Source organism: Montipora foliosa, chromosome 4, assembly GCF_036669935.1.
Source record: "Montipora foliosa isolate CH-2021 chromosome 4, ASM3666993v2, whole genome shotgun sequence".
NCBI lineage: Eukaryota > Metazoa > Cnidaria > Anthozoa > Scleractinia > Acroporidae > Montipora > Montipora foliosa.
In genome coordinates, this window is record NC_090872.1 from 22,400,599 (window position 1) to 22,410,598 (window position 10,000).

General features: G+C 43.3%; 2 protein-coding genes across 6 annotated transcripts in view; both read right to left on the reverse strand.

Moving 5' to 3' along the window:
* Positions 1–697, reverse strand: part of LOC137999097 (ATP-dependent helicase wrn-1-like) — a 3,131-nt gene extending 2,434 nt beyond the window's left edge. The window contains exon 1 of the mRNA XM_068844930.1: positions 39–697. Coding sequence (XP_068701031.1) covers positions 39–505 — 467 coding nt within the window. The 5' untranslated portion in view covers positions 506–697. The remainder of the gene's footprint in view (positions 1–38) is intronic.
* Positions 1–10,000, reverse strand: part of LOC138000294 (uncharacterized) — a 39,301-nt gene that overhangs the window by 15,514 nt on the left and 13,787 nt on the right. Inside the window, exons 1-2 of one of the 5 annotated variants that reach the window (XM_068846612.1) lie at positions 9,608–10,000; positions 7,853–8,444 (exon numbers count right to left, since the gene is read on the reverse strand). The exon at positions 9,608–10,000 is cut by the window's right edge and continues 124 nt beyond it. The exons of 1 other annotated variant lie outside the window; for it this stretch is intronic. The gene's annotated coding sequence lies outside the window, so the exon portion shown is untranslated. Of the gene's footprint in view, positions 1–1,682; positions 1,748–7,852; positions 8,822–9,607 lie in introns of those variants that run through there. 3 more of the 5 variants (XM_068846610.1, XM_068846608.1, XM_068846611.1) reach the window with 3 other exon arrangements.

Sequence of the window (10,000 nt, forward strand, 5' to 3'; positions counted from 1 at the left end):
GTACATTGCTGTAAACTCGTTTTTATTCTCACTCTTACCACTGTCTTACAACATGGGCTTCATCGACTGCAATGGCGCAGAGTTTTTTGGAATATACAGAGTTCGTCAGCATAAATCTCCACTGTTCGTTCTTCAGCCACGCTTCAGGTGATCCGTAAACTAAGGAATATTCGCCGCTTTCAACACGAGTGCCTTCACCTTCCTCAAGTGAACTTATGTTAACTGCTTTTAGCCCTAGCCCCTTCAAATGGGACACTTGGTCCTCCATAAGGCTTATCAATGGTGAGACAACGACGACGATATGACCAGGCTCTTGTGAGGTCAGATCAAACACGAGTGGTAGTGCTTGATACAAGAGAGATTTCCCGAAACCAGTAGGAAGGTTGACAAATACATCCTTTTTTTCCTCAACTATTTTCCTAATTCCAGTTTTTTGCTGCGCATTTAAGCTAGGAATTCTAAATGTATTACTAACAACATCAAACGCTTCTTCAAAGGTCGCCATTTTGATAGCTTTGAACTCCAAGATGAAACAAACAATATGATTGGTTAGATTACTTTGGCGCGCCGAGTTCTCAACATTTGTAACCCGAATGATGATTGGTTGAAGTGGCAGAAAGGAATGTTGTTCGAATGTGAGCAGCCGTTTGTGGGGAGGAGCGTTGCGTGACGAGACTAAAAACGGCTGCGAGGGAGACTACGTTCTCTCCCACCTTGAAAAATAAAATTCCTCTGGCACCCAGGGTAGGGAATCAACGACAGTATAACAAAGATTTGTAAGCCGCCGTTTCTGCATGTCTGGAGATGGAAGAGATATTCCCGACATTGTAATTGGTGGGACCATCGTGACATAGCTACACGAGTAAATTAATTGACTGATGCAGTGAAGTTTGAGAAGGCATAGCATTTGGGAGGATTGCATCGGTTCACTCCTCTGAAATATTTTTTGAAGCGCATTTGCGGCTTTTGCTGTAGAATATTAATAACGGATGCACGATATTGAAACTTTTCATGAATAATAATAATAATATACTTTTTTCTTTGGCCATCTCAGTTTGATCAGAGCAAACCACAACAAATGAGACAGTGTGTAGGAGTTGTTCTAAAATAACCCGTGCCGTAAAAAGTTAACAGCAACGCATGTACGTGCGATTTTAAATACGACGTCCGTAATCATTAGTCGAGTTAAAACATGAACGCACTAACTACAAACAAACGAGACAATTTGTGTTTGCGTCGTTCTAAAAACCCTTGCTGTAAAAAGTTAACAGTAAAGCTTGTATGTGCGGTTTTAAATACGACGTCCGTAGTCTTGCATGTACAGTATAGTCAAGTTAAAACATGAACGCAGTGAAGCTCGTACTAACTACAAAAAAAAAAAAAAAACAACAAAAGAAACGAGACAATATGTGTGAGCGTCGTTCTAAAAACTCGTAGCGTAACAAGTTAACGAAAACGTATGTATGTATGCTTTTACATACAACTTCCGAAATTAAATGTGTCGAAACACGATCAAACATCATGTTTGGTCACTAAACATTTTACGTTTGACCGGAGCTTAATGCCAAGGCATTTCCTACCCACTTCAGTATTCACACATTAAGTAGGTCTTTTGAAATGACTCACAAGGAATAACTGTACTCACTGGTATGACAATACTAATAATAGTATTTTACTCTCACCGTTCTCTCTCTCTCACGCTTGCTTGAGATTGGGCACCGACAGTATCGTCCCGTTAATGAATGTTCTGAAGAGGAAAAGGGAAGGGTTTGGGTACGGAAAACAGGACGAAACCTGATGATTGGCAAAAGAGAGAACGCCAGGGTAAAATACTGTACTACAACACTTCGCTTGATCGACAGAATGGCATACATTTTATCACATCTCCTTTTATACGTGCGAGGTGAGACCGCTGAGAATAGTATTTTATTCTCACCGTTCTCTCTCTCACGCTTGCTTGAGATTGGGCATCGACAGTCTCTATGTTAAAGCGTGTCCTAAAGTCCCAAAACACAGGACCAGAGGACATTCCCGTTCTCAGTCTCCCAAACTCAAAGCCCCCATCCTAAAAATCACAACATGACGTAGAATAATTAGGAAGTGTGTGGAAAGGCGGATACAAAGTTTTTCAGACGGTTGATTTCAATGTCGTTCTCTGTTAGAGCCAACGTCGCTGAACAGTCTGCAGACAACAAATGAAATGGACTGTCTATACGAAGAACCTCCGCCAGTTTCATGTTGTAAATAGCAGCTTCTTTGTTGTTCCACCCTACATGAGACATGATGTCCGCCAACTGGGAGCCAGATAATGCTAATGTTATAGCTGAGCCCGAACGGAAGCTGTGCAGCGTTTCTCCGTCGTCGATGTGCGCTTCTTTGAAATACAGCGTCAAGCGAGCCTCCGCTGAACAGCTTCAAGCGAAAAGGCTTGTTCACAATATGACCTTGATGATTGGTTGGACGAAACAAGAAGCCGTTAGTTACGGAAACCTGTAACTCAGAGGCTACGGCTACATATGTTTCAATGGCTTTAACTGGACACAACTCAGGGTTAGGATGTTGCCGAATTCCGAATACATTGGAAGCGCCATCTCGCAGGGTTTTTCCCCATACATGATTAAACAACAGCCCATCGCCCTGGGGAAAACTCAAGATCTCTTCTGTTCTTACCATGCCCAGATCTGAACCACGATCACCACTAAAGAATAATGCTTTGAAAAACGCCTGGTCTCGCGCCAATACAAATAGGCCGGATGGGTTAATCGGCCGCTCCGCAATTTTCCGACTCATATAGCGGAGGGAGGCTTTTTTCAGATGTTCTTTACGGTCATCTATGGCCTGAAGGTTTACAGAGATTTTGGAACTGGGGACCTTTTGAGGGACCGTCTTCCTGCGATAGCCGCACATCTGGCAGAAAAGGAACAGGTTGTCATTGGGATGGCCTGCAGGAAGGACACGACACAGCCGGAACAAACGCTCGCATAGCGGCTGAAGGAAGGTCCTAAAGAATATGAAAAGATATGGAAAAGGGATGTATCCTGTCCATTTTGTTGAAATTTATTTATTTATTTTATTTCACTTTAAATTTATTATTATTATTTATTGTATTTCCATTTTGAATATATAAATATATGTGTAGGTACAAAACTAACTGTGAAAAGACATAATTGTGAACAATTCTTTATTCACAGCATTCATTTCAATTTGCATAGAAGGAAGTACTGAAGCAGACCAAAAGGGCGAAAAAACATACTTGAAAACATATAAAGTTTGCTCGGAGAGTTGTTTGCTTGATTATTTCCTCCATTCTGCAAGTGATAATTGTTCATACAAAGATATGCTTTAAATTACAAAGTCATTGTTATATCGTAGGATATTAGCGTGAAAGCCCTAGCCAAGAGGCACCACTTGCTTATCAGAGACGGAACACCCAGAGATCCTAAGGGATAGGCCAATTGTTTAAAAATCCATTCTTACACGGCGTGAGGAGAGCCCCAACAGTTCCAGCAACAGCTAAGAGGTATCGTGAAGAACATGAGGATGCTAATAATGGCCACCAAAAACGCCTTGGGCACACGTCGGGTACTACGATGGTGTACCACAGTCGCAAGCTTCTCATATACTTGATAACATGAGGTATCAGGCAGATGGGTGGGAAGACGTATGGGTTCTTTAATACAGAGACATGGTAGAGGTCAGGAGACTGTGCGAACATGTTGACTCCCAGAGATCCCGGGAGAAGATTCTCAGAGAAGAACGGCAACTTAACACCCGATAAGTCAGATTGGGCGTTTGAGGGACGTGCCATAAGGTCCACAGAGTGTCCATTTTGGCCGCCATAAAATTCTTATACTACCATCCATAGAGATGGGCACAATTTGGCATCCTGCAGGCTAAGGCATCGCGAGAAGGAGTCGGTCTGGTTCTGGGAACTAGGGACAAAGGCAAGGTGCAAATCGATATTGAAGGCACCTGAAAGCGATTGAGAATGAGAACCCTGTCGGTTCCATGAACGGATCAGAACCAAACTGTCGACAAAGACGTCGACCCATGAGTTTTCGATGGTTTCAGCGAATGACTCAAGGACGTAATTTAATGCCAAGGTCTCCTTAGTGACGATATCGGCTTGTATTGTTGAGGCTTCCCAGTAATCACGAACATTCGCTTCAATGGCATTCGGGCTCAACGCACCTCCCCAAGCGAAGCGAGATGCGTCGGAGAACAGCCCGACATATGTGTGTTTTTCAGATCGCCAAGGAAGAAACCCGTCCCAGGACTCAAGGAAGAGCCAGTGCTCAATCTCATTCCTCAGGGCTGGAGCCATCTTTACTGGTCGCGAAGAGCGAGTAGCGCGAGACACAGCTAGGTTAATTTCATTAACATAAAGCCTTGCACCCGGAACTGCCAAGCTCAGAGACATGCATTTTCCGCTGAGCCTTTGCAGAGTTAATATATCTAAGGTGTCACGAGGTAATGTCTCCTTGACGACACGAAGAAACTTTTCCTTTTTGAGAGGCAACAAAGTAAAAGCCTATAGTGCCGAATCGATGACAAAACCAAGGTATGGGACCTGCTTTTGAAGGGTAAGTTTAGACTTTGCCAGGCCTATAACGTAGCCAAGGGAAGTTAAGATGTAACACCTGAGGAAAATACCTGCGAGTGCCAGAGCAAAATTTACTTTATCCCCAGAAGCGAGAGCTTGATAGGCGGATGGCAAGTTCAGTGCCACCCGGAAATGATAATTGGCCATTATGGCGGTCGTCAATGTGCAATGATGACGGAATGTTCCACGAACGCAGCTTACGCGACGCGACAAGACCAGTCGTATGATAAATGTATGCGGAGGATTTCCAGCCGAAAGGAATACACTCACTCACAAAGTACCAGCCTCCCCACTGGAAACGACTGGAAGGGTGAGGCTTGATGTGGTCGTATCCAGACTTATCATCACATACTGTCTAATAAAATCCTTTATCAACATACTTAGGCAAACGTTGAACGCTATCCAGGGAAAACGGACGGTCTTCGATCCAGATATTAAGGAATCTATCATCGTTACAGAGACGCGGCTTGCTAGGCTCTACCGTAAGAGGCAAAACGAGGTGAGGTGGGATGCATTCTCCAACTTTGCCCCACAAAGAAATAGCGCCAGAACGCAAACGGTCCTGGAGTGTATCAGATATAAACGAGGCAAAAGGCTTGCATGATGGAAGATTGGGAAGAATACAAAGTGGTGGACTGCTACACTCATAATTCTTTCCTTTGTAACTACCTTTGAACGGCCAAAAAAATTTTGTTACGTCTACACTGTTATTAATCCAGTCACGGACTTCAGAGAAGCGCTTGTCGTTCAGATCATCTAACAAGGTATTCCATTGTGACGCATGGCGATGAAGTTCCCCCGCCCGGAAATGATCTGGATCTCGGAAAACAAAGCGAGACATATCCGCCAATACATTTCCTTGCAAGACTTGGGCGATATCGTCATCAGAGATATGGGCATTGTTCGCCATCCCATGGGCGCTATCAACAACAGATCCACCGATGTTTATCCACTGAAATTCATTAATGCTAACCGCGTTGGGGTTGAGACAAGGACACATTTCCCAGTCGTGAAAGCAAGGGTTCACGAGCTAAAGTGAAAAGAAAAAGAGAAATTGTGGGCCCAGGGAATGACAAACTCAGCCCCGGTTATCCGAAAGGGCAAGTGAGCTTCCCTTTGTGAATGTCATCCGAGGGAAAAAAGGGAGATAAAAAATTGATAAACAAAGTTTTATAAGGTAACGCCTAACCTGGGAGAGGGGGGAGTTGGGTAGAACATACACATATAGATATAAAGAAGAGATATGGTTATGGTGTTGGGTTGACTTTAATAGAACCCAAACTCATACAAAAGGAGGGTATTGCTACTGAGTTGCCGGTTGGGGTTGGTTTTGACCTGAACCGCTTGAAGGAACATAGCGGGCCGTCGGAGATCGCTTCCAACATTGTGTAGACTTGTGGCCGGGGGTTCTGCACCTATAGCAGGTGACTCGAGGATTGGAAGAGGAAAACCTTTGATTACCTCTCCCCTGAGTACGAAAATATAGCACAGGACGTGTAAATGACTTATCGACTTTAGAGATGGCATCAAAGATCCTTGTAAACTCTTTATCTGCCAAAAGAGCCAGGAAGTAAGCCTTAAATTGCTCTTTCGACACATGGATTTTCTCCCTGAGGGTGGTTGCAATGATGTCATAGCTGGCCGCCTTTGCATGGCCAGTGGTCTTCGCCACAGTGACGAGCTCTTCTGCGAGGGGCACTGCTTCATATTTGTCGAAGTCTTCTAATCGGCGGCTACCATAATGGATTATGCGGTTTATCAACGCCTGTACAGAGGTCCCATGCGCATTCTCTAAAAACTTAATCCTCGCTTGCAAAGCCTAAGTATGGAAAAGAAAAGGGAAAGGGGGAGTGAAGCGATTGCATTCGATGCCAAGGGGAAAAATTAAAAATTATTATACTGACAGCGCGAAATACTCAAAGAAACATCATCAATATATTTTCAATCTGTTGCAAAATTATTGAGTGCTGCTTTCCATACTATTCTTTGATGATAGAAATATTAAAAAATGAATACATTGTGCTAGATAAATAAGCCGGGTAAATCGGCAGCGCACCTCTTATTCCAACATGATTGGAATTTAAATGTAACAATAAGCATAGAACAACACGAAAATAAAACAATTAAAGTGAGACAAGCATTCAGGAATGAAAACAACAATTCAAAATTAAGAACGAAAATTAAACAAGGATCGCACTAAAACAATAACCGGCCCTTTGCTGGAGTACGCGTCGAAGTAAACAAACAGAAAATCCGCGGAGCTAGAGAAGAACGAGAATAACGCATAATCATCAGGGCGTAATGATTAAAAGGGAAAGTGAACTTCAAGTTGCCCACAAAGCTAAAAACGTAAACGTTTAGAAGCAGGGCATAACATAACCAGGAAAACTTCTAACTGCCCGCAAAAGGTTAAGCTAAAAGTTTCAGTGGGGCATAAAGTGAAAAGGAAAGTGAATTCTAAATCGCCCGCAAAGAAGAAGTTACACGTTTCAAAGCAGGACACAACAAAACTTAGAAGCAAGATTAAAACAGCCCGCAAAGCAACTAAGCCAAACGTGATCAGCAGGGCATGAAATACATAAAAAGCCAACGTAAAAGTGCCCGCGAAGCCTGAAAGCTACACGTTTTGAAGCAGGGCACAGTATATAACCGAAACTGGAAACAAACTTAAAATTGCCCGCGAAGCAACCAAGTTACCCGTTTCTATGCAGGGCATAACATGCATGAAAAGCCAACTTGAAGTTGCCCGCGAAGCTTGAAAGCTACACGTTTACCAGCAGGGCACAAAATAAACTGGAAATAAATTTAAATCTGCCCGCGAAGCAACTAAGCTAGACGTAATCAGCAGGGCATAATAGAAACTGGAAAATCAACTAAGAGTTGCCCTCAAAGCTAGAAAGCTACACGTTTCGAAGTAGGGCACAAAAAGTGTCAGCAACAAACTTCAGTAAACTTGCTAGCAAAGCAGCGAGGCTGCCCGTTATCAGCAGAGCAAAACAGGAACTGTAAGTCAAGCAGGTCAGAATGTGACCTTGAAGAGTTCAATTTAAAATTGCCCGCAAGGCAACCAAGCCACACGTTATCAGCAGGGCAAAATACAAAACCGGAGCCGAGAATTGCCCACTAAGCTAAAAACTAAACGTTTTGAAACAGGGAATAACACGAACTGAAAATAAATTCAAAACTGCCACGGAAATACAATATGCAAGAACACGTGCTGGAAACGTCAAAACAAAACGCTGAACAAACCTCTAACGTAACCTGTTCCCCTGCGGCGTTTTGACCAGGATTTGGATTAGCAGGCTCTTCTTGGTTCTGTGGAGGTGGAGGCAGCGGCGGATGCGCGACGGCGACTGCTTGAGCAGCTTGAAGGTTTTCGCCTGCCGGAACCTGTGGAACTTGTTCGCCCTGGTCAGCCATTTCTAAACTGCAGCTACTCGCTTGATTGACAGAATGGCATTCATTCTATCACATCTCCTTTTATACGAGCGAGGTGAGACTTCTGAGAACAGTTGACACTACAGCTGCCCTAGTCGTCACGCAACGCTCCTCCCCACAAAACGGCTGTGTACCAGGCTACAGCTGCCCCAACTTTTAAATATAGTTTACAACAACAACAACAAAATTGGTTGTTCACAGAATTCAATGTGTCCAGGAGGGCCCAGGTGAAGGAATGTCCAATGTCCAGGTGTTGGAATGACCAACACTCAGGGTCTTTAAATAACTGAGGAGAAAGTGCTGCCTTTGTAATTACATCTGCAAATGGTTAGACTCTCTAGTCTTCTCGGATACGAACGATAAGCCGGAGGTCCCGTCTCACAACCCTTCAATGTTCATAATCCTGTGGGACGTAAAAGAAGCCTCACACTTGTCGCAAAGAGTAGGGCATGTAGTTCCCGGTGTTGTGGTCTGTCTTCTGTGGTATATCATGGTTGGGAGGGTAAAAAGGGCGCACTTAATTTGGAGCCTCGCTCTGTTGTGCGACCCCCACCACAGCCTGTTTCTCTGTTGTGGTGAAAGTGATTAAATGAAATAGAAACTAAAGGAAACGTAAGGTCAATTTTTACAGCAATGTGGCCACCGTTTTTGAAAATGTAACAATATTATTGCTGTCAAGAAACTTTTAGTGTAATTTCTGGTGTGAAATTTGCAAGAAAACCTAACTATTTTCTACGTATTCGTGTCTTTGATCGTACGGTAAAAGTGGCGCAAGAAAAACATTGGGACTAAACTGTCATGAGCGGTAGCTGTAGTGTATCCTTTTTGCATGGAAAACTGCTTGTCATACTTTTTCTAAATCCTTTCCCAAAAAAACTCTGAAGTGGTGAATCTCAAAAATTCGGATTTAAATTTGATCCAAAGTATCCTCCTCAAGTGTGGATACATTGGATTCATGATCGTTGAATTCAAGAATCCGTTTCCGGGTTTTCCCAAAAAAAACGCACCCTATGTGTCTGGTGTATTTATACGCTGAGGCACTAATTTGGACTCTGTACAGATATCAAATCAAATCTTAGGTTGGTATTTTGGGGAGAGGGGAAACCGTAGTACCCGGACAAACATGTGATGCCAAGTCTAACCCGGGTCACATTGGTGGGAGGCGAGCCCTGCCTTCCGCACCACTGCGACGCCATCCCTGGAAGAAATTAAACAAGTATATATCAGAGATTTCAAGAAATTAAGTAAATGACCCAATAATTTTCGAAGAAAATAGCTATCGCTACGACTGCAAATTGATTTTGCCATTTACAACTTCAGGAAAAGCGAAGGGGTGCTATTGTGCGTGTCTTTCGTTTTCGAGCTCAATTGTGTAACGGAGTGTAACGGTGTCAACCGATTTTATCCATACATAAAGATCATGCACAGATGAAAACTAATCTTGTGTCTGCCAAAGATTGTAGTCGTTGCCGTCACAAACTATGCAAACTGAAAAACCAACAATAGCTCAGAAATGAAGTAAAATCTTCACATAATATGAAACAATTTAGTTAAATATCTGCTTACGATTTTCAAGAATATGCTTCCAGGATCATGAGCAGACGTTTCATTCGGAAGATAGGCTAATTCCTTGTCTGTGAGTTGAAGCCGTAAACCCAAATCCTTGAGTTCTGGGTGCTTTGTCGCAGCCTCTACTCCAAGGTGAAAGAGAAGATGAAGCTTTAAGCTCCAGTAAATATCTTTCAAGTGATTTCCTGTTGATTCGTTCTGATATGCAGCGGCAGGTAATTCGAGCCCCGTGACAAGGTTACACATTTGTGTAACATGCTCCGTTAGCTTGTCTTCAATGAATTGCACTCTCTTTGCAATTGATCGTATGTATTCCAACGCGGAATCGTCCTCCATTACAATTAGTATACCAAGTGGGGGTTCTGCGGCGGGCGGATCACGCGGATTGTG